We start from the raw sequence: 26,285 nt of genomic DNA, 5'->3' as shown, positions 1-26,285 counted from the left end.
AATAATTTTCACCTCACAGCAAGTTTAAGACGGCCCTTAGCATCACCTTGATTGTAATTATTTGAAAAAGTAATTTGCTAGGCTTTGTAAGATGTGACACCATCTAATCGGGCCCGCTCAGAAAAAAAGATCATTCAGGAAAAAGTACATATTTAAAACAAAATAGTATGCTCTTCTTCAGACCATCCGAAACATATCGATATTCAGAGAATATTTGACATAAAGCTATCATACTAGTTTGGATTGTATCGTCACTAATTAACAATGTATACGAGAGTAAAGGGAATTTATTTGACAATTATATTTTGGTATTTGACAATTATAATTAAATAATAAACGCAAGTTCGAGGGTTCTTATTTAAAGAAGTTGGTCTGATCTTATTGTATTTTTGATGCAACTATGTTGGCCGTGAATTATCAGATTTTGGCTGCTTCATCGGCCTTGCAATATTGAATTGAACCTGAGTTTTTTCTTGCAACTCATTAAACCCAAACCAATTGGCCAACTTGCTCACCAAGTCCTAGTAGGAAAAATATTATCTTTAGAGGGGGGTCTATCTAAACCAATTATAAATCAAATATTATCATTAAAGGGGAACTACCATTACCAACTCTATAGAACAGCAATACTCAATCAGTTAAAAATAAAAGGAATGGTAATTACCTTTGTTTTCAAAAAGAACCACAGTTTGAAACTAAAGAGTAATAATAATTGTATAACCAAAAATCTATTTGAACATTTAAAATTTGATATGTCAGCAAATGACTTAACTTCACACCGAATAAAACTAAATAACGTTAAAGTTCCCGATACAGCTTTCTATAATGAACAAAACCAATATCGTAAAGTCTGATATTCTGCTATAACACACACACCCAAGACCACCGCATGAAAAGGTTTTCTATTCAAGAGTAAAATAAAAATAGAACAAAACAAAATTATAAAAAATACCAAACACCAAGGGAAATTCAAAACGGAAAGTTCTTTATGGAATCGTAAAATCAAAAGCGCCAAAACATCTATCGAACGGAAAACAACTGATATATTCCTGAATTGTATTTCCTTCTATAGAAAATAATGGGTCAAACCTGGTTTTATGGCTTATTAAACCGGTATGTCATTTGCATTTAACTGCTTTATATTGACCACAATGTGTATGCAAAAACATCAGACATAAAAAATAAAAGCATAAAAAAATGGGATACAGTAGTCAACATTATAAGGTAGTTCTTTGAAATATAAGCCACAATTTCTCTATAGGTGACTATGATTTTGCTGACATGATGTCAATCCAAGTTCTCCAAGGAAAAGACGCAGAACAAGAAGTGACCACCACGACCACATCACCCGAGGAACTATGGGTACCGATTTAGAAACAAAGTAAAAGGAAAACAACGAAGAGAAACACACCAATCGACACTCGCATTTTATTAATTGTGATTGATGCAGTACATTAAAAAACGATTGTCAAAATGTTTGTTTGAGTTATAATTGCAGCATGAAGCAGTGGTAGTAGCCCTTCATATGTAACATTGTCAGTTACTGTAATGGACTGGTGCAATGTTCATTCGATACTGCCTGTAACTGTTTGCATTCACACATACTGTGGATTCATTATTATTCGTTGGATACCATTTTTTGTGGATTTCATGGGCACAGTCAAACCACGAAATTAAATATTCAACGAATGATAATTTTTCTATAGGTTTGTATGCAGACTTCAGCAAAACCACAAAATTGAATATCCACTAATATGCAAGTTTTTCTTAATCCACGAAAATTGGTACCCACGAAAATCAATGAATCCACAGTATGCAATCGCTTTTCTTTTTATATACTCATTGTTCTAAGCAAAAATCAAATTATTTGATATAAAACAAAAGATGTGATATGATTGTCACTGACACAAATTTCCTCCAAGAAACAAAAACGACACAAGAATTAACAAATATAATTAACCTTAAACTATGCGTACAGTCAATGCACATAAGGTCTCTTCAGTTGTATATTCATCTACTCAGAAAATTGTTACCGTTATTCAAATGAATATGGACCGGCTTTTGTATATTGCATTGTTCTAGAAAAAAGAATGAAATCATTAAGCTTATCACACTTGAGAACATGGCAATGTGCCCATCGTACACACATTCCATTGGTGTAACACAAGGGCATGATTTCACTTTGAATCGACCTGCGATAATGATAATGCACTACTATATATTACCACCAATATTTGTCTCTTTGAGGCCGATCCATCGTCCAAGATGGGCACCAGCGGGGGACTTCCTTATCATAGGGCCCTATCGTAATACATACAAATGTCTTCTTTTAGTGAACTACTGAATGAAATAAAACCAATCATATCATGAATGATTCAAATGAGTTGCTGAACACGTTCTGTAACGTTGCAGCGATTCATCATTCAGGATGGATGTCAACAATGTATTGTTTTAGAGAGCAACTGAATGAAATAAAACCAAACATGGAATCAATACGGTGCTGACTTTGAAGCTGGACCAAGACAATCAATGACCCCATTTTTCGTTGTCCACGGACATAATTTTATGTTATTATAGTGTCGTTTTGTTTTATTTTTGTTCTCTCTCTTCCTTATTTATCTCTTAGTTTTTATAGGGTTGAAATGAAAAAAGATAATTGAGATAAAGTTTAAGATGCATTATTTTAGCTATTCAGTTGTGGGAATAAATTATAACGCCAGTTCCAAAAGGCGTATAGTCATTTAAATGTCAGTATGATGTTATCTGTGAATGGATCAAAAAAGGAGCAGATGGCATTACTTAATCTCGTAGATATTATAGAATAATAACTCCCCAATTATTTTTTCACAAAATTGATTATAATTGTTTATAAGTATTCTGTCCAATTACATGTCTCAGTTGTTTGTTTCTAATTTCCCAATTTTAAAGGAAACTATTAATTTTAATTTCACCAATGCAATAAATTGATATATCAGGTCTCATTTATCTTTTGGAAATTAAACTAAAATTGTTTAAAAGTGTTAAGTGTCGTGTCATTTATAGTTCAACTATAAATATAAGTATTTGATATTTTCGATTGTTAACGAAATAGTTCCAAGTTCCGAAATGTTCACTTTGCTTTTATTTTTACTTTCTGTTCATCATGTGCATGGCTGGGGCAGTCGGGAGACTGGTGGTAAGTTATTAAATGATTTCATTCAAGCGGATAGTAGAGTTTATAGGGTAAGGTTGATATATTAGATAATAATAAGTAGAAAGTGTAGAAAACGGCAAAAAAAAAGAAAATTGAGAAAACTAGCCCCAAAAATATATTGATAGAGGATAAGTAGGTTCCAAATTATGGAGTAAAGATAAATGGACTAGATGTACGACGAAAACGAAAATTTTCTAAAATTAAATCGATTAATACCAAATTTTTACATTCATGTCTTATGTGCAAAGTAGTACCGATATTGTTGACGTCACAAAGTACACAATGTCGACATGTACACGATATTGTACAACATTGTCAATATTGTTTCATACTCTTGGCTACTATCGAAGACATTAACGATATATCGCGAAGTAAACCATGTCGACACGATGTTGTACAACGTTGTCAATATCGTTTCCATAACGTTTCATCATGTTCATACTCCTGTCCAAAACCATTGAACGATATATAGGTGATAGTTTGTATATAAATTTCAATAGAAAGACCTAAACATTTGTGCACTTCTGCATTAACTTATGAGTCTTATGTAGACGAAAAGAGGGACGAAAGATACCAAAGGGACAGTCAAACTCATAAATCTAAAACAAACTGACAACGCCATGGCTAAAAATGAAAAAGACAAACAGAAAAACAATAGTACACATGACACAACATAGAAAACTAAAGAATAAACAACACGAACCCCCAAAAAAACTAGGGGTGATCTCAGGTGCTCCGGAAGGGTAAGCCGATCCTGCTCCACATGCGGCACCCGTCGTGTTGCTTATGTGATTACAAATCTGGTAAATAGTCTAATTCGGCAGGTCAAATTCATGAAAGGGAAGGGGATTGTAGTTACGACGTAAGGAACATATCCGAAACGCGCGTCTGGCATTCTAAATTATAATATTGGTACATTTGATAACTATTTTAAAACAAAGATGTTGTATGATTGTCAATATTTACACCACTTTTCGAAAAACTAAGGATTTGTTAATCCCATACAGTAAACATGTTTACATTTGGTTTAACGTAATGTACAAAAAAAACCTGTAAAACTGTAAAACTTAATATTTTATATCAAATCAAATGTAGCTATACATATATAATAATGTTTTAAAATGACAGTGCTTCGTAAGTCTCTAAGGCTGGCTGAAAATAATAATGTTCATATCATATGTATTATATAATGGCAATATAGGTTGCACTTTAATAAATTATTTATTCATTCATTCATGTACACTAGTTTCACATTAAATTTGTTCACATCTATACACCTTGATTAACAACCTGTACATAAGATTTGTTGACACTTGTAAATTATATGTCATTTAAATGTTCATTACGTAGAACCGAACTAAAATTTTCAAACAAATTTTCTAGCAGTTAGGGACCAACCATTTGACTTTAAAAAAAGGGGGGATGGATTTTTCCACATTTTGATTTTAAAAAAATATCGGATCATACAGATAATTAGAATGAACAAATATTCTGAATCAAAAGTTACCCCATACACTATAGTGTTAAATATTGTATTGGTACCATCGACAACAAAAACTAAATATAAACTTTAGCGCGAAAAAAAAATCTGACTCAGAACACCCTCCCCACCCCCTTTTTTAAAAATAAAATGGTTGTTCCTTTGCTACTTCAAGATAGTCATTTTGGATAATTTGCAGTAGTTTAAATTTCAAATGGATTTTTTTTCAAGGAGTATTTGGCAAGGGAGGGGTGATGTTTTTTATTTTTATTATTTCTAATTGTATTTTAACGGATCTGAGATACTACACAAACAAACAATCAACATCACCCTTTTTCAGTAATGCATTTATGAGTGAATCGTTGTTTGAGTAAGTACAAGTGGCAAATATTTCTGTCAGTGTTTACGTCCAGTCGATATGGAAGGGTTGGAGTGCTTACGCTTGTAGTACTTATTTCTATAATATAATAGATATAGGATGAAGTGGTGTGAGTGCCAATGAGACAAGTTTATAGAAATTACTAGATGATTTATTTTAGATTGGACGACGGTCTTTGTTGCTTGTCCCGGCAACGGTTAATCGGTATGGGAGGGTTCGAGTGCTTACGCTTGTAGTACTTATTTCTATAAGTTTATATCAAGTGTTAGAAGCTATATTGTAGACTGGACAACGGTCTTTGTTGCTTGTCCCGGGAATAGTAAATCGGTATTGAAAGCTTGGAGTGCTTACGCTTGGAATGGTTACGGTGGGGTGACGTTTGCTAGTGTAGTTGAGGATGCTGACACGTGTAAAGAATCGCACCAAGCAGATCCGATTATCAATGAATGGCGGTCAAGTCATATAAAACAGGTACATTTGTTGAAATATTATGTTAGTTTTGTTCGCGAATATTATTATATAGTGTTGTAACAAAATTATCATTTTTTTAAATATAAACTTAAGGTCATTTGGATTTATCTACTTGACCAGATTACGTTTTTCATCAAAACTTTTACCCGCTCTTTCCCTTTCTTGAAGTTAATGTTCGTTCCTCATTGATATTCCACGATCACAATCAAATGCAAATGTTGCTCATGTGAATTTCACATGAATCTCACATTGAATTAACGTAAAAATTTCACATGATTTTCTTCTCAAACGAGCGTGTACGTGAAACTCACGTCACAATTTTCTTGTGAATTTCGCTTGAATTGAGACTAATAGAATTTCACGTGAAATTTTTTATCAAACTTTAGAAGAAAAAATAGATTTTTTTAGGATTTTAAGTAAATTTGAAAATTTCACAAATAAGCTTGTTTGAGACAAAGTTCACATGAACTTCACGTGAGTAAATGCACGTGAAAATGATGTGAGTTAAACGGTCCGTGTAGTATATCGGAGGTTGAAAGAAACGTGCTGTCAAAGTATCAAATGTCTTAAATGAATTTATTTTTGTGGCTGCTGCCTTGATGGCTCCTGTATTTGGATAACTTCATATTTATCTTAGCTATATGCATTAGACACAAGAAGTCCTTCTCGTGTATAATGCACATAACTAAGATAAATATGAAGTTATCCAAAATAATAGATAATATAGAAATCTATTTTGGGTATCAGTTTTGACTTGGTCGTTCCTTAACTGCTAGAAAAGTTGTTCGAAAATTTGAATTCGGTTCTAGGTAATGAAAATTTACATGATATATAGTTTACAAGTGTAAACAAATCTTATGTACAGGTAGCTAAACAAGGTGTGTAGATCTGAACAAATTTAATGTGAAACTAGCGTACATTACAATAAACCATATATAGACATGTTTAAATATGTTTACTGTACACGGCCTAACATCCAAACTAAATACATGAATTTGGGATAGAAAAGTACAGTGACACGTCTAATAGTGATGTGAATTCACACTCAAATATAAGAGAAAACATACGACACAACGTTAAAATGTAACACACACAGGAACGAATTATTATATAACAATGGCCATATTCCTGACTTGGTACAGGACATTGTTAAAAGAAAAAAATTGTGGGTTGAACCTGGTTTTGTGGCATGTTCAACCTTCCGCTTTCAGCAGTGTTAAATATTACATTAAAATGACAACATAACTTTACAAGACTACACTACAAATAAAAGGAGAACATATTAGACAAAGAAACACATGAATTATAGCTAACAAAAGGCACCAGTATTTAAATTGGAAATACAATTCATCTTATCTTATCTATTTTGGCTCTGATCTTGTGTGTTCATCTTTTGAGTCAAGCAAGTACAGCATGGAAAATTATTACAATATTTAAAAAGACGATCGTAGACCAATATGTATTGTGCTTCATAAACTAGAGTTCTTTTACTTTTGATGACTTATTAATCCTAGGTAAGACTGAGGTTATGGAAGAATGGTGAAATTGTTGTTCAAATTACATTTAATGGAACGAACACTCACAAATTCAATTGGTTTACACAGAGCCGGTTGTTAGCAACTACATATTCGGACTTAGAAAAACTGGACACACGTTTAAGATTTTTCAGTTTGATCGGGTAAGGACTGAGGTCATTTCGTTACAATACTATAACATTAATAATATATAATAAGGATTGTGAGTTCACTTAATAAAATGTCAGCCTTATTTTTTGTTCTTACTACAGTCATAAGTATTTCGATTCACACCAAACTACAATTACCTATCTTTCTTATGTTGTGTACATTTTTCGTTAAGGTCGATAATTTAAACTGTTCAATGATAAAGTATGAAGAAACAAGAGAACAAATTCCCGCCTTCAATGGCTTATATCTCGAAATCAAGCACCTTGACCTATATAAGCACATTGACCTATATAATTTTTTGCTTGATCTTATGGTTCTTTTATTAATTCCCTATCAATATACACTAGATACAATTGAGAATGGAAATGGGGAATTTGTCAAAGAGACAAAAACCCGACCATAGAAAAAAAACAACAACAGAAGGTCACCAACAGGTCTACAATGTAGCGACGAATTCCCGCACCCGGAGGCGTCCTTCAGCTGGCCCCTAAACAAAAAATACTAGTTCAGTGATAATGAATGCCATACTTATTTCCAAATTGTACACAAAAAAATAAAATAAAATAATACAAGACTAACAAAGGCCAGAGGCTCCTGACTTGGGACAGGCGCAAAAATACGGCGGGGTTAAACATGTTTGTGAGATAGTTATCAAAAGCTTATTATTTTGAAACTGAGTAGCACACTTCCTTAACATGTTCTATGGTCAGGTTGTTGTCTCTTTGACACATTCCCTATTTCCATTCTTAATTTTTTTTTTTCCAACAACAAATTGCACTTTCTACTGTTAACAATATATTTCACTAGTCCAGCATACCAGTGAAGAGTCCCTGTTTGTTAAAACCCGAAATCAAGGGTTGTTTTCCATTCTTAATTTTAGTTATATAAAGAAGGGTCCTTATACCTGCCGATAGCTTAAAAGTGTTATGACGCATCGTGTGTTTTACAGTAATATAGTTTGAAGCTTTTATTCTTCAAGTTCGCAAAATGTCTGGTTACACACATTGTATAGATTAATAAGTGTATTTTAGGATAATATGTATGAGGTAATAAAAACAGAACAGAGTTATTTTTTTCTAGGGTACAACATGATGAACGATTTGTTTTGCTCTGTATGTTGTAGCTATGGTAACGGTGTCAATAGACGGTTTTACATAAACAAGATAAATTCAGGCTGTGACGAGGATGCTGGTTGGATGTTTGTTAAAGATGATGGCTATAGACAGAATTGCTTATATGATAGCTATAGGAAATATCCTTACTTTCTATATGCAACCAATGGCCACGCTGGTTTTTGGCAAACTGAAGGTGAGTATAGCAATCACATTACCATGGTTACGTAAATTTACTTATTCATTAAATATATGTATTTAGAACTTTTCTGGTATACATTGTATAATAAGAAAAAAATATAATGGGTATAATATATATATCAGTGACAGGTACACGCATACACACCCCCACCCCAAATTTTTTTTTTTAAATAAAAAAATTACGAAACAGCACTTGTATTGCTGTTCTCCGCCTTAAAGATACACCGCGGCCTTTATAATGTGTGAACGCAAGTCCGATGGTTCTAATTTATAAAAGTTGGTCTGATCGTACAGTAATGTTGACGCAACTACAATGCGTGTTTTCCGTGAATTATCGGATTTTGGCAGCTTTGGAGCATTATTGTAATAATGTCGTCTTAGGAATAGGACTTATCGGAGACTTTGTTATAAAAACTCCACACATGTACTTGGTAGGGTTGTTTGTTATCACTAGAGGTTGAACATACTCAATTATAATTTCTAAACCAATAGTCAAGTGCCAATTCCCGTAATTGACCCTTTGTAAATTATTAAATATCACTTTTTTAGTTGTCTCCCTTATGAGGGGCATTTTTTTGATCTGCTTACCCTTCCGGTGCACCTCTTCTTCTTCTTCTTCTTCTTCTTCTTCTTCTTCTTCTTCTTCTTTCTTCTTCTTCTTCTTCTTCTTCTTCTTCTTCTTCTTCTTCTTCTTCTTCTTCTTCTTCTTCTTCTTCTTCTTCTTCTTCTTCTTCTTCTTCTTCTTCTTCTTCCGAATACGGGAGTAGACTCCTAGGTAGGAGTGTAAAACTTCCCGGAACTTGTGTGCTATGTACATATGGACTTAATTTAAAAATAATATGACAAAGAAAAATCATTATCAATAACATATATACATTACGTACAGTGGCTTCAAAGTTTAATAAGTTGCTGTGGATCCTTCAAGTGTTAGAGTGGATATGCCACTTTTGAAGGATTCCAGGGTGTCAGACATACCTATTGCTTCAGGTAGTGAGTTCCAGTCCGAAATAGTGCGAGGATAAAATGAAAATTTATAGAAATCTTTATTTGTGGATATTTGCCTAAATTTATGTTTCCCCCTAGTGCGTCTATCAGAAATTGTTAAGTTGTCCTTAGGAACTTCAACTAACCCCCAATTTATTTTATACAGCATAGTTAATCTAGCCTTTTTCCTTCTTAATTCTAAATTTTCCCATTCCAATGATTTTATTAAATTTGAAACTGCTCCAGGTGATCTATCTTTATAATCATTGAAGACAAACCTGGCTGCCTTACGCTGAACCTGCTCAACCTGAGTGATGTGTTGTTTTTTTGTATGGATCCCAGACAGGGGAAGAGTATTCGACGACCGGACGGACAAGTGATGTGTACGTAAGGTTTTTAACCTTACGTGTGCAGTTTTTTAAGTTCCTACGAAGAAAACCTAAGGTTTGATTTGCCTTGCAAGTAATATTGTTAATATGCGTTCCCCAATCAAGATCATGGCTTATAGTTACGCCTAAATATTTACTGTCTTTTACTGCTTCTAAAATATGATTATGTAATATATAATCAAAAGTGGAAGGTTTACTTTTTTTAGAAATATGAATTACATAACACTTCTCAGGATTAAAATTCATTTGCCAATCCTCTTCCCATTTTACTAAACTAGACAAATCTTTTTGAAGTAATTGTGCATCAGAACTATTATTTACATTTCTATATAATAAACAGTCATCTGCAAAAAGTCTTGCATTGCAAGTTACATGTTCGGGTAGGTCATTTATAAAGAGTAAAACAAATGTTGGGCCTAAAACTGTTCCCTGAGGGACACCAGAATCAACTGCTAATTTTGAAGATTTTACACCGTTTAGTAGTACTTGCTGTTGCCTGTCAGCTAAAAAGTCATTTATCCAATTTAAATTTTGATTTCTAATACCATAAAATTCTAATTTCTGGGCTAATCTTTTATGGGGGACTTTATCGAAAGCTTTGGAAAAATCTAAAAGTATGACATCTATTTGGTTACCATATCCCAATGATTTAGCAAGATCTTGTATGCTGATGATAAGTTGGGTCTCACAAGACCTTTTGCTTCTAAACCCATGCTGACTATCATTTAAAATGTTATTAATTGTAAGGTGTTTCCTTATGTTGCTTGTTAAAATATGTTCTAAAATTTTGCAACATATTGCAGTTAATGAAACTGGTCTATAATTAATAGCGTTATGCTTGTCACCTTTTTTAAATATAGGTACAACATTAGCCTGCTTCCAATCATTTGGAATTTTACCAGTATCAATAGATTTTTGGAAAAAGAATGTCAAAAATGGAGACAATTCTTCTGCAAAATTATGTAAAAAATATGCTGGCAGATTATCAGGGCCAGTGGCTTTATGTGGATTTAAGTAACTTTAATAAGCCATTATTACTAATAAATATATCTGGCATAGTGGGGTGGGGACTTGTACCTTTATTTGGCATAGAGGATGTATCTTCGGTAGTAAAAGCCTTTTTAAATTGTTCGTTTAGGATGTTAGCTTGTGTATTCGGCTCACTATACAATAAACCATCCTTTCCTCTTAATGGTGACACTCCAGATGTTTCTGTTTTTTTGCTTTTAATAAATTGCCAGAAAGATTTAGGTTTTTCTTCTAACTGGGGGCTAATTATTTCTTGCATATATGTGCTCTGGGCTCTTCTTATTTCTCTTTGAGCAGTAGCTTTTAACTTTTTATATTTATCTTTATGTTCTTGTTTACCAGTTTTTTTAGCTTTGTTGTAAGCTTTACGTTGTTTTTTACATAAATGGTCTATATCCCTATTTGCCCAAGGGTTGGTGTACTTAGATTTAGTGATTTTGCTTGGTACATTATCATCTATTATTTTATTGCTACCTTCTTTGAATTTATTCCATAATTGGTCAATATTTAAATTTTCATAAGTCTGAGATATAAGTTCAGATATAAAATGAGATGTTACGTCTTTTATCTTTTTAATATCTACCTTTTTCCATAAATAAATTTTATGTTGTGATTGTTTAGATCTTTGGGGCTTGCAGATTGCATCCACTAAAACAATATCATGGTCAGATATACCTGGTATAGATTTTATTTTTGTTATTAATGCAGGTTGGTTTGTGCAGAAAAGGTCAAGTATATTATCTTTCCTAGTTGGAAAATCAACCATTTGTTCAATGCCTAAGTTGTTCAGCATATCTATAAATGCTTCATTCAGCTCCTTAGAATACATTGAGCCAGATATATTTTGCTCAGGCCATTTTATGTCTGGAAGGTTAAAGTCACCACCAAGCCAGAAGGTGGAATTTTTAAATTTTAACTTAAGTTCATTAATTTCAATGATCATTTGTTTGAGATAGTCTATATCATTTTTATTTGGTGGTCTATATGCAGAAATAATAACTAAGGATTTAGTATCAGTTATATTAATTTGGGCAGCAATAAGTTCTACATTTTTGCTTTTATATACTTCTTGGCAAATAATACCTTGTTTAATGGCGATTAATACACCTCCACCTTCTTTTCCGACCCTGTCGTTTCGGAATACATCTTCAAATAGTGTGTTTGGAAAAATTTCAGAAGATAATACATCTTTGTTTAGCCAAGTTTCATTACCAATAATAATATCTGGTTTAGATGATGTTAATAAATTTTCAATTTGAGGAACTTTATTTTTACAACTTCTAAAATTAATCTGAAGAACTCTTAATGAGTTTTGTCTATTAATATTCTTATTTCTTAATTGCTTCGTCACTGGTGGTTTAGGTGATGATGTAGCAACTGGGTCTCCAAAGTTTTCATGACTATCATTTATATTAAAGCTTAAGGAAAAAGCTGAACTATCTGAAAGTACTGAATATGAGTTAGGGTTCAAAATAGAATTACCTGATGAGAGGTATGATTGAAAAATGGTTCTAGAGTGATTAGGAGTATCACATATCGGGCATATCCAAAGTGCTGATGAATTTCCAAACTTTTCATACATTAATGGACTTATATTTACACATCCAATATGACACCATTTATCGCAATTATCACAAACAATGGCATCACTGTCCCAGGTACACTCATGGGAGCAAATAGAGCATGGGTAACTGGAGTCATTCAAGTTTGATGGGCCAGGGTTGGTTTCAACCTGGTTGCTTAAAAGAATTCTGATCAAAAGATGAATGTGGCGATCTGATTTGCCAAAAACACATTTACTTTTAAAATTGGACACATGTAAGTGCCAGTAATAAATCTGAGTAGATACCTCAATTGTTGTGTCACATTGAAGGCTGATAGTGATACCCTCATATTTGTTGGAGTCTAGTATATTATTTTGTATATTAAACTCATTGACGGTGCTCAGAAAAATAAAAAAATGTTGGGCAAATCACGACTAAGCTATGTTTAAACATTTTGACAGAGTCTAAGTGTCATAAAAAATATAATCAGTGAAGAGAAGGATGGTGACTCTCATACACATTCATAACATGTTTAATAAGAGTTAGTAGTTGATGACAAATTAGATCTTCGTTCCTTGGGCGACTCAAGGACACAGGATAAACACACTAGGAAGCCATATTATATAAGGTGTAAGGATAGATAGATAGGATATTATTACCTATTTAATCACAGAGACTCTGTTTGCCGATCAAAACAAAACAAAAACAAAGAAGTAAACCGGAAGTGGTTTACAATGTTTACATTTATGGAAACAAAAATTTCCCGCCACTGTACAAATGTGAATCAAAAATTTACGTATACAAATAATTTTATTTACAAGGAAATATCAAATATTTTGGTAATTTTCATACACACAATGACAAATGTAAGCCAAATGTTGATGTAATAGCAAGTTCCGGGATTTATTACTCTGAGATCACCCCTAGTTTTTAGTGGGGTTCGTGTTGTTTATTCTTTAGTTTTCTATGTTGTGTCATGTGTATTTTTTTCTGTCTGTTTGTCCTTTTAATTTTTAGCCATTGTGTTATCATTTTATTTTCTATTTATGAGTTTGACTGTCCCTCTGGGATCTTTCGTTCCTCTCTTTTTCTTCTCTTCCATTACAATGGAGAGCTAACAGAAAGAGCATGTGCGTTATTTGAGTAAATTGTAAGGTTTTAAAATCTTTTAATATTATTATTTGCACAGTGTTGTCAAGCTAAATACTTTTAAAAGCAGAATTTTTTTTTCATGTTGCATTGGCTAAAGCCTATTTTGTCTAAATTAATACAGAACCTGTCTACGATTGACAAAGGTACTAAGTAATTTGTTTAAAATGTTTGTACTTACAGAATCAAATCAATAGTTGGCAAATTGATTATTATAAAATAGAAGTAGGTTGTTTACCATATGTTGTGTATGTATCAGACCATTAGATTTTTCACGTGTGTCTTTGTTAAAACAGTTATTTGTTTTTATATATAGTGATTAAGATTATATTACAATGTTGACTGCTGTATCCCAATTGTTGATGTTTTTACGTTTTATGTCTTTTTGTTTTGCTCACACATCGTGGTCAATATAATAGAACTAAATGCAATTGACATACAAGTTAGAGGTTAAGCTAGCCATCAAACCAGTTTTAATGCACTATTTTCTACAGAGGGAAATACAAGTCATGAATATTACAGTTGTTTTCCGTTCGATAGATGTGTTTGTACTTTTGATGTTACGATTCTATAAAGAACTTTCCGTTTTGAATTTCCCTTGGAGTTTGGTATTTTTTTATTTTTTTTTCGTGGTTTTTTTTAATGTGACTATTGAATAGAAAACATTTCCATGCGGTGGTTTGGGAATGGGGCGTTATAGCAGACTAAAAGACTTGACAGTATAACTTTTGTTCATTATAGAAAGCTGTATCGGGACCTATAGTTGATGACTTCAACGTTGTTTAGTTTTATTTGGTGTAAAGTTATATCATTTTCAATCATATTAAATTTTCAATTGGATTTTTAATTATACGATAACTGCTACTCTTTAGTTCTCAAGCTGTGGTTCTGTATTGAAAACGAAGATAATTGAGTTGAATTACCATTTATATTATTTTGAACTGATTCATTATGACTGTTCTATAGAGTTTGTAATGGCAGCATTGGCGAATCCAATTGGGGGAGGGGTCCGGGGGTTGGACCCCTTTTTTTTGGCCGATAAAGGCATTTTAATGGGACATAATTCTAGTTGGAACCCCCCTTTTTTTTAATATGGATGGATCCGCTCCTGGGCAGTTCCCCTTTACTGATAATATTTGATTTATAATTGGTTAAGGTATTTCCTCTGTAATGATAATATTTGATATATAATTGGTTAAGGGAGTCCCCCTTTAATGATAATATTTGAATAATAAATGGTTTAGGTAGTACCCTTTAATGATAATATTTGACATATAATTGGTTAAGGTACATGTAGTACCCTTTAATGATAATATTTGATTTATAATTGGTTAAGGTACATGTAGTACCCTTTAATGATAATATTTGATTAATAAATGGTTTAGGTAGTACCCTTTAATGATAATATTTGATTTATAACTGGTTAAGGTATATGTAGTACCCTTTAATGATAATATTTGATTTATAACTGGTTAAGGTACATGTAGTACCCTTTAATGATAATATTTGATTAATAAATGGTTTAGGTAGTACCCTTTAATGATAATATTTGATTTATAACTGGTTAAGGTATATGTAGTACCCTTTAATGATAATATTTGATTTATAACTGGTTAAGGTACATGTAGTCCCCCTTTAATGATAATATTTGATTTATAATTGGTTAAGGTATTTCCTCTGTAATGATAATATTTGATATATAATTGGTTAAGGCAGTCCCCCTTTAATGATAATATTTGATTAATAAATGGTTTAGGTAGTACCCTTTAATGATAATATTTGATTTATAATTGGTTAAGGTACATGTAGTACCCTTTAATGATAATATTTGATTTATAATTGGTTAAGGTACATGTAGTACCCTTTAATGATAATATTTGATGTATAATTGGTTAAGGTACATGTAGTACCCTTTAATGATAATATTTGATATATAATTGGCTATGGTAGTTCTTTGAATTATAACCACAATTTATATGTAGGTGACTATGATTTTGCTGACATGATGTCAATTCAAGTACTCCAAGGAAAAGACGTTGAACGGGAAGTGGCCATCACGACCATGGCCACCACGACCATATTACCTGAGGAACTATGGGTGCCGTTTTAGAAACAAAACAGCGTAGGAAAATTAATTCGTTAATTCTGTTTGATGCAATACATTAAAAAATCGATTGTTGAATTGTTTGTATGAGTTATAATTGCAGCATGAGTCCTTGGTAGTAGTAGTCCGTCATATAGCATAATCAGTCATTGTAATCTGATTTACCTTGTTTGCGCAATGTTCATTCGAAACTGTCTGTAACTATGCCATGCTGTATACAATTTATGTCCTTAAATGGTAACAAGCTGTTCTATTTTTGTTAAAATTTAAACAGAAACAATGAAATCATAATAATTGAAAGAAAATGCGGTATGATTGCCAAGATGTCTCTTCACAAGAGACCCAATGACAGAGAAATTTAACACTACTACCGTAGGGCCTTTATACACACGTATACATTTTGTACATCAAAAAGAAAAAGGTTATACTTTGTTCTTTTAGTAACCACAAATAAGCAAATGCGTTCATGTCCATATGTAATACTTTGAAGGTATGCAAACTGTTTTTAATAAATAACAGCTTTTCTGTTAAATTAATATACTTCTTGTTTTAAGCATTAAACAAATGTTTTTTAAACCGTTTGATATTAAAAGGAAATGCGATATGATTGCCAATGTCGATACTGAAACAGCTACCCCCACAAAATTTAGTTCACCTTTAATAATGAGAAAAACCAATACAGCATGGTCAGCTAAGATCTAATGACGGCGTGCAAAAAGCTGATTCAGTCTACAAATGTAACGTCTTCAAATTACAAAAAAAATCATTTACGACGTCGGTATTTTCCCTCAGAAAATGTACACGTAACAAAAACACTGGACACTTAGTTTACCACATAATTCTAAACATTCACGTTCAACTTACTTCTTTCTTTTTTTTTTAACAAAAAAGTGTAGCAAATGCACATTTTGAAAATATAAATAAACATTTGCTACGAGCAGTATAATGGAAATAATTAGCGACGATCGTCAAAATACGGAAGCCGATAAGGGCCATTCAAAAAAAAAAAATTATGTCGTAATTTCGACATAACATGTCGTTATTACGACATCGCTATGTCGTAATTTCGACATAACATGTCGTTATTACGACATCGCTATGTCGTAATTTCGACATAACATGTCGTTATAACGACATCGCTTTGTCGTAATTTCGACATAACATGTCATTATAACGACATCACTATGTCGTAATAACGACATCACTATGTCGTAATAACGACATATCTATACTAAAAGAATATGTATTATGATTGACAAGAGACTAACAAATGACACAGAAATTAACAACTATAGGTCATCATAATGCCCTCAATAATTAGAAAAGGCCCCATATATATAAAAGAGGGGGAAAAGAAACAATACGGAGAGTCCCCGAAATGCTGTGTGGCAGACAGTGTTATTATTTAATTATTAGCTCCCTTGGTAAAACTCCAAATTTAATATTTAATGTATTTTATTGTTAAATAATTTACAAGAAGCTATAAAGTATATATTTGTTAATTGCATAGCTTTTGCTATTTGAATTCATTGGTTAAAGATTTCTATTTATATTGTTAAGTTAAATATTTGCATCGTCGCAAAATCCTAGGCTACCTTCTTTGAATACCTTCAGTGAGAAACTTATATATTTTTGAGATTCCATTTCCAATAATTATAAATAAGAATTAATTTAAGGCTTTTTGATAATATTGTGTAATATGTAATATATCTGTTGTATATATATGATGAAGAATTGAATAAAGATAAAAAAAAATAAATAATAAGTTACTGGACTTAAATATCGTTAATTAAAGGACTGTACAGCCAGACAAGGGTGTATCAGATTTTTATTAGTTGGAAGATTATTTTTTGGATTGGTATAGGGACTGATTTTGCAAGCCAATCATCCCATCTCCCTTTACATAAGCGCAAACTACATGGCATCTTGTATTAAGGGTGAATTGAAGTATTGATAGCTCTATTTCTACTTTCAAACGTTGGGCACGATTTTCCGTTACACTTAAAATGCGGTGTCAAAGAGGGATTTGGACTTCGATTAATTTTTGCAAGTTTATTCGGTTTTTTATAGTGTTGGTTGATTCTGGTTCTGTTCGTTTTGTGATGTCATTTTATCAAAAATTACCTCGAGTTGTGGACATCGATTTAATAATGTTTACCCTTTAAGTTATTTCAACTAAAAATGCAGTACAGTCGCAAGTAATGTAGGAAGGAAAGACAGGACGGAAGTACATGTATACGATTTTCTATAAAAAAAAAAAATATCATAGGGTAGGATGTTTAACTCTCAATGTGCATATCATCCACTGTGATATCATCCGTCATTGTAAACTTTCTATATCTTAATTCAACCCCAATACAAATATATCTGACACTCTGCAAGGAAATCGAACATGTTTACCCTTGATTAAATTTGAATAGAATTGTATTTTCCCTGGCATATATGTTTTCGAAATACACCCCTTCAATTACTTGAACCTAAGTTTGAGAATTATTTCCCGGGCCAAGTCATCTTCAAATATATACATTTTAAAATATAGTAATCTACTCCTGGATCGTTCGCGAAAAAGACAAATATAATCCCGGGTTTTTATTAATTCGATAAAACGGTTTTCGTCGCTGTTTGGGATTCGTCTTTCAATTACCTCCATTTCATGCACAAGTTTATATTGACGAAAAGTTCCGGCTTCGCTAGTACACTAATTGATTTTATCACGACAGTTATAACATGAATAGCAGGACAAATCGAGAAGTAAAATATTTCGTGAACTGGTATTAAGTCTTGTTTTGCGGACGACATTGCGAAGATTCTGTTTTAAATCCTAGGGGTTGTAGGAACATCGTGCCCAACGTTTGAAAGTTGAAATAGAGCAAACTATACTACAATTTACCCTTGTTACATAAAGCCATATAGTATGCGCTAAATATCAGTAGATAGAGAGAATTGCTTGCCTTGGTAGGACAATTGAAACGTGGTTTAATTTACAGCTCTTTGACCATTGGTATCAGTCACTCAGAGATGAGATCTATAAAATATATAAATTTCATACTTTACGTATCCAAAGAAGGTAGCCTAGGATTTGCGACAATGCAAATATCAAACTTTATAATATAAATAGAAATCTTTAACCAATAAATTCAAATAGCAAAAGCTATGCAATTAACATATATATGCTTCATAAGCTTCATGTAAATTATTTAACAATAAAATACATTAAATATGAAATTTGGAGTTTTACCAAGGGAGCTAATAATTAAATAATAACACTGTCTGCCACACAGCATTGAGGGGACTCTCCCACTGGTATCTTTCCTCCCTCTTTTATAGCTGACAATTCGGGGGCTTTTCTAATTATTGGGGGTATTATGATGACCTATAGTTGTTAATTTCTGTGTCATTTAGTCTCTTGCAAATCATAATACATATTCTTATATATATATAGCGATGTCGTTAATACGACATAGCTATGTCGTTAAAACGACATAGTTATGTCGTTATTACGACATGATATGTCGAAATTACGACATAGCGATGCCGTTGTAACGACATGTTATGTCGAAATTACGACATAGCGATGTCGTAATAACGACATATTATGTCGAAATTACGACATGCTATGTCGTAATTACGACATAAATTATTTTTTTTGAATGGCCCGTATCGGCTTCCGTATCAAAACACCATTTCTTTAGATTGTAACATAATAGCTGGACATTTAAAAAAATCAGGTGTTCAATCTGGACTATCGAATCATTCATATGTTGCAGATTTTATTAAACCTCTGGTTTTGCACATTTCGAATATCAAGTTATTTTGAAAATAAAAAGATAGCAAATACATATTTTTCTTACCGATTCTTCCATTTTGATTATTAGTCCTTCCAAATTACTACTTCTTACACATAACGAAGATCATTTCAAGTATATCTACTATCATGGTGTTTTTTTGGGGTTTTTTGCGGTAAATTTCATATAATGTCAGAGTCCGAATCTGAACAATTCTATCATACGAAAATGTGGGATACAATATTAAATTTGTATAAGTTTTAGGTCAAAAACTTTATTTTATGCTAATTTAATGTTACAAGTTACACCGATTTTTTGCCGTTTTCTATATGTCCGTTTCATGCTTTATAGATTAAATATTAATTTACCTCACTAGTAATATGGATTCAAGGCTTATGGCATGCATTCATCATTTTATCATGAAACAAAATTCTTCTCCCAAAAAAATTAAAAATACATATAAATATTATATGTTTAAAGCTATTGAAAAAGCGCATTTTACAGTTGCCGTCAACTTTGTGCACGCCGTCATTACATAATATTCTTTTACTCTGGATGTCGTTATCGTTATAATTGATATCGTTTGAATTACAAAAACGATCAGCAAAGCAAGTCCTACAAATAATATTACGAAGTCTGATCGTTGAAATCGTTGAAATCGTTGGTTAATAAAATCTATGCTCTTTTTGCCAGTTTCCCCTTTTTGGCATATAGATTTAAATCTGTAACAGATAGACAGAGACTTTTAAAAATAAGCACTGATGATCAGCAAGTAAAGATCTTCAATTTTGACAAAAGAAGATAATAGACCAACGACTCCTTATTGAAGTTTGAAAAAAAAGAACGACAAGAGTCAAAACAATTAATTAAATATAAAAAAGAAGATGTGGTATGATTGCCAGAATTCTCCACAAGAGAGAAAATGACACAGAAATTAACAGGTATAGGTCACCGCACGGGCTTCAACAATGAGTATAGCCCATATCGCATAGTCAGCTATAAAAGGCACCAAAATGACAATGTAAAACAATTCAAACGAGAAAACTAACGGCATATTCAACTCTTCAAAAACCTATTAACAGTTGACTTAAAAACGACTTAACGTTTCCAACAGAAACATCCATGGTTGATTTTAACAGAGATCACCCGCCTTAACCTGAAAAACAAAATCTATCAAATCAAAGTTCTATTTAATTTGATTATATTTTCGAATTGATTTTCAAAATATTAACCTCACATTATAAAATGATGACTATAATATTAGAATGAATCAGAAGACTAATTTAATCATGAAAAATACTCAACAGCATATATAAGAATATATTGACTGAGCAACACGAAACCCACCAAAAAAAAAATGAGCTTGGTCTTATAATTCTTCAACTAAATGCCTTATAACTGGTGGGTATAAAAAGGGTAGAGTGGTAATTTGCCGTGATATTAGATTAGTTTCTTCCACAACGTTGTTGACTGCCCCGTTGACATTATCCCTATATGCCTACATAATTGACAATCTGAAAGGTTATTTGGTTCCATAATATTAAATTCTTTATTGATTTATTCAAACTGCATTATGTTAATGTTTTATTTATATCAGCCTTTAAATTCAACTGAATTTTTCCTTATGAACCCCGACCTCTTTTAGTTGTTTACCTTTTGTGGTCTTATGCATAGTAGCTTACTATATGTTGCATTGTTTTTGTTCTTTAATGAAGGTTGGACGGTGACAAAGCTTATAATTGCTTTAACATAAAGGTCATTCATTCTTTGGTGGATAGCAATATCATTTTCAATAATCATGATAATACCACGTTTATTTTATTTGAAAATCTGCATTTGATTCTTGACTTGCACATATAATTTTCATTACGTTTGTGGGAGAATTCATGATAAATTTTTGTGTACGAATGTCTATTTTTTGTTTTTAAAAGTTTATCTCTTTTCGTCGATAGAGCAAAAAGTTGATACTGCCAACAATTTGTTTATTGATTATATCCCTGATTTAACTGTTTTCTGTTTCTTGGTCGGGTTGTTGTATCTGGCACATGCCCCATTTCCATTCTCAATTCTATCAGACATGTATGAGGTATATTGTCTGATCTGTCCTGGTTTATGTATATATATATATATATATACAACTCATCTAAACATCAACCCAACAATGTTAGATCTGTAAATTTATATATATACAACTCGTCTAAACATCAACCCAACAATGTTAGATCTGTAAATTTGCTTTCGCAAATTTTTGGTTCTTCCCTCGCCGGGATTCGAACCCATGCTATATATATATATAGTCCGTTAACCATGTTAGTTAATTACTAATAGGAGGCACAGGATAAATTAGTAAGATAGGACTAATGTGTAATGAGAGGATCAGAGTTGATGTCCTCCTGTAAGTCGACGTACACTTTAAAGTCCCCGATAGAACGAACCAGTAATACAAATCTAAAAAGATCCCTATTAGTAACAAAGAAGCAAATTGTGACTTAGATGGAGAGTTGTCTCACTAACACTCATACTACATCTTCCTATATATCTATAAATATTAAGTAGTTTGTGAAGTATAACATTAAACCCCGCAACATTATTTATGTATGTGCCTGTCCCAAGTCAGGAGCCTGTTATTCAGTGGTGGTCGTTTGTTTATGTGTTACATATTTGTTTTTCGTTCATTTTTTTATATAAATAAGGCCGTTAGTTTTCTGGTTTGAATTGTTTTACATTGTCTTATCGGGGCCTTTTATAGCTGACTTTATGCGGTATGGGCTTTGCTCATTGTTGAAGGCCGTACGGTGACCTATAATTGTTAATGTTTGTATCATTTTGGTCTTTTGTGGATAGTTGTCTCATTGGCAATCATACCACATCTTCTTTTTTTATAAACTAAATATTTACCTTAACGTTACATGTCTATTATGACGTCTTGACACGAAATCCATTAGATGTTGGATGTGTACGGATTGATAATTTAGTCTTATTTCCATATTTTTTTCATGATTTGTCAGAGGCTTGAACTAGCTGTCCGTTAACTGTGAGTACTCTCAGATATGTACCTTGTGTCATTTTGTTGTTAGGATGTACAAGTACCCGTCCACGCGTACGTCCACTTGTATTTTTGTCCATCTGATGAGTTAAGCTTTACTCACTTGATTTTTATAGTTCGTTCTTATGTTGTACTGTTATACATGTACCACTGTCACAGTGTAGGAGGAGGGTTGGGATCTCGCTTACATGTTTATCCCCGCTATATTCTGTATGTATGTGCCTTATCCAAGTCAGGAGCCTGTAATTCAGTGGTTGTCATTTGTTTATGTGTTACATATTTGTTTTTCGTTCAATTTTTTATATAAATAAAGTATTAGTTTTCTCGTTTGAAATATTTTACATTGTCTTATCGGGGCCTTTTATAGCTGACTATATGCGGAATGGGCATTGCTCATTGGTGAAGGCCGTACGATGACCTATAATTGTTAATGTTTGTGTCATTTTGGTCTTTTATGGATAGTTGTTTAATTGACAATCATACCACATCATCTGTTTTTTTTTTATGTCTATGTACTTTCCATGACATTTTTATTAGACAAAAAACAAAATCCTGGTTCATCAATTGTATACTAGGACACCCATTACGTTTTTCAATGTCTACGTAAAAAAAGATAAAGTCGACCAGAGGAGGTGCACAGTTGGTTTCAACATGTTCGATGGGAACGCTGAAAACCTGCTTGAAAATCTACCTCCAATTCAACCAATATTTTGTCAATGAGAAATCCATCATACTGACATGACGGATCACTTTTTATCTAGCTGTGTAGCACTTTTTTTTCGGGCTATTTTTTTTTTACAACATATTCCATATAAAATAAAATAATAAATTTGCACGTGAAATGGTGTTATTTCTATGGAGGAAAGCATTGTGTACCATTTCTTTTCATGTGGTATGGTGATGGAAAAGGTTGAAAATGCAAATGTTTGATAGAATTTATTGCATCAATGACCTAGATTCAAATATTTTTGAGTTCTAAAGAATCCAGGTATATCACTCCTCGAGTACTTCATTCAGTAATACTATTGCGTTTTGATTTCACATGTTAAAGAAGTATTCCAGCTGTCGAAGTAATGTCTAGATGGCCATGTTTTTTCAAAATATTTAACAAATCGTCAACAGCATCATGTTTTATCTGATATTTGTCAATCCAAGCAGTCAAATCGTCGTACAGAGTTTCATTGATTGTAGATTCATGTCCGGATTCAGAGTCATAACCAACCGCATTGTCTTCGTCTATTATATCCCGTTTTGAAGTATTGTCATTTAGACTCGTACATGTAGGTGTCTCCTGGGTGAAACACGTGGTACTACATTTTGGATTTTCGTCTGAACTATTTTCGTTGGCAATAATGGGTGTGTCAGGGGTTTTGATGTACTTTGAAGGTGTTGTTTGGCTGGTATCATCACTGTCGGACGAACTTAAAACAGTTTCGCGTGGTGGTTTCCGATTTTGAGCACGTTTAGCCGCCATCCACTTTCTCTTATAGTCTAGTCGTCTTTGCCTTCTGGTTCTGTACTTTTCGTCCATTCTGAAATATGTGCGTAATTAATACGACTGTATATATATACACTCAGTCTGTTTAAAGAGATACAATACGAAACAATAAAATTAACAAAAACGTAAGGCATTAGTATTGTGTCAGCTGTTGGAAAACGGAACCAAATATTGATGGTATACAATTTAATTACATTATAACCTGTTAGAAATTCTAAGAAAATACTGTTAGGGAGCATCAATCTAACTTCAAGGACGGTTATGTTTTGTTCGAGTCGGAATTTTTTTCGCGCACTTCGCGAGCAATTTTATTTAATTTTAAATGCTGTCAATCAAATCATTTTGATAAAAGTCAACACTATAAAGTAAGTAAAAATCTGAATTCAGAATATTATTGTATCCTCTACTCAAACAGAATGTTTTGTTTCATCAATTTGGAAGTCAATTTTTTTTTAAAGAAAATGCCATACCTTCGCTCCTCTTACCCCCTTTCTCTATTGTTTTTTTTATAAGTTAAATGTTTTATCCCTTATTTCAAAAGCAAATGTTATTACAAATAAATGATTTTAGGGCTATATGAGAGATTTATCAAATGGTATATTTAGCTCCTTAAGTATTCTTATTTATTTTTTTATTGACATCTTCCAATTTTCATTATGACTGATATATCTTTTAAAACTTTACATAGAACATGCAAATTAACAAATTCACAATATTGCCGGCGCCGGTAAAATAGCCATCGTTATTGAAATATGCTATTTTTTATAGCTCTCTTTTAATCAAACTATTTTAATCAGATCATAAGTACTGTTTCGCCCGCAAAGTAGCCTCTGTCAAAATATAACTGTTTTACATATAATCAATAAAAGTACGTTTTAATTAAAATAATATTGTCCCTTGCAAGAAATCATCTTCGCTAGCCAAGAGTTACGATCCACTCTCGCTCTCTAGCGGGAGTGGATCGTAACCCTTGGCTAGCGAAGATGGCAAGAAATATAATGTAGATTTTAGTAAAAAAAAACCGACAGATTGGAGATTGACTCATGATGTATAACAAGACAAACTATTTTGTAAATACACTGAAGTTTTTTTCAAGGTATGCCATCTGTTTCTATAATCATGATCTTGATTGATACTTCGAAATACATTGTTGTAAGATTGAAACTTCAGCAGGGGTCCAGTTTATAAGATAGCTTGCTATCTCGACCTCAATTAGAATCAAATTAGCTGCACGTGTGTGGGGTTTCTGCAGACGAATTTCACAAAAGTTAATTAATACATGACGTTGAGTGTTACACTTACAAAAATATATTGTTTATAAAACAAGATGTATTATGTACAACATATTCAACTAAATTCCTATTTTTTTAATCAATTTTAGATACTACATCATGCACGTACGTGTTGCATTTTCTGCAGATGTGTGAAACCAAAACAGTGATACGATATATATATGTAGGTCAGATAAATTTATTATTACTTCAGTTTTGAATTGTTTATTGTTCTTTTATTTACGATATTTGTTTATCGTGTAGTATATATTATTCTGTTCCTATATAATACATTTTGTAATAGAATTTTTTAAAAGAAACGGCGAAACAGAATAAACTTTAACGGATAATTTTACTTACATTAAATCTACGTCCAGTTCGATAGAGACGTGGCGTGATGAATGGCGCTAAAATTTCACCACAATCGCGTCACAGTGGCACCCATCTGGGAAAAATTTAAAACAGATGGGCGTTTATATATAGATTTGAAAATAATCAATTATATAGTTCTATCAATAAAAGAGCAGAAACAAATGATAATTGTAATTGAATAAAACAAATGAAAAATACATTCAGTAAAAGAAGAAATTTTGCTATAAATTGTAATTTACAGAAATGCCGTTTTAATTACGTGATTTATTTGATCGGATTGTCATAGGGTGAAACTTTGCAATATTTATTCTTATCTCAGATCAGTATTTAATATTGACTACATTAATTTCCTATAGTAAAGAGTCTTAAGTATTAGTAAATTTATTACTTTAGTGAACTTTCGCAGAACGTCTGATTGACCGTTAAATTTAATGTATAATGCAGCTGTGTTTTAACTGTGTCATTTCCAATTAGAAGCGATATAATTTATGTCTCTGTTTGTTTATATTCTGCCCCTTTAGTTGTGTGGTCTGGGGAGGTATGACGATTTTATGTGTGAGAAAGTGATGAAAGAAGTGAAGGCCTTCACGTGA

The 26,285-nt window shown here is 32.3% G+C and overlaps 2 protein-coding genes across 2 annotated transcripts; one reads left to right on the top strand and one right to left on the bottom strand.

Moving 5' to 3' along the window:
* The first annotated feature begins 4,314 nt into the window (after window positions 1-4,314).
* LOC134727372 (uncharacterized) lies at window positions 4,315-15,798 on the top strand. The gene is made up of 5 exons (XM_063591747.1): window positions 4,315-4,327; window positions 5,336-5,523; window positions 7,038-7,201; window positions 8,332-8,516; window positions 15,599-15,798. The coding sequence occupies exons 1-5, from the start codon at window positions 4,315-4,317 to the stop codon at window positions 15,724-15,726; spliced, it is 678 nt and encodes a 225-aa protein (XP_063447817.1). The 3' UTR covers window positions 15,727-15,798.
* A 7,697-nt stretch (window positions 15,799-23,495) lies between these two features.
* Window positions 23,496-25,798, bottom strand: LOC134681669 (uncharacterized). Its single transcript, XM_063541321.1, has 2 exons — window positions 25,681-25,798; window positions 23,496-24,083 (listed from the first exon to the last, which is right to left on the bottom strand). Exon 2 carries the CDS (start codon window positions 24,080-24,082, stop codon window positions 23,597-23,599), a length of 486 nt encoding a protein of 161 aa, XP_063397391.1. The 5' UTR covers window position 24,083; window positions 25,681-25,798; the 3' UTR covers window positions 23,496-23,596.
* Between the last annotated feature and the right edge of the window lie 487 nt (window positions 25,799-26,285).

The sequence above is a fragment of the Mytilus trossulus genome, chromosome 8 (assembly GCF_036588685.1).
Source record: "Mytilus trossulus isolate FHL-02 chromosome 8, PNRI_Mtr1.1.1.hap1, whole genome shotgun sequence".
NCBI classification, from domain to species: Eukaryota; Metazoa; Mollusca; class Bivalvia; order Mytilida; family Mytilidae; genus Mytilus; species Mytilus trossulus.
This window is presented reverse-complemented; position numbering and strand designations above follow the sequence as displayed.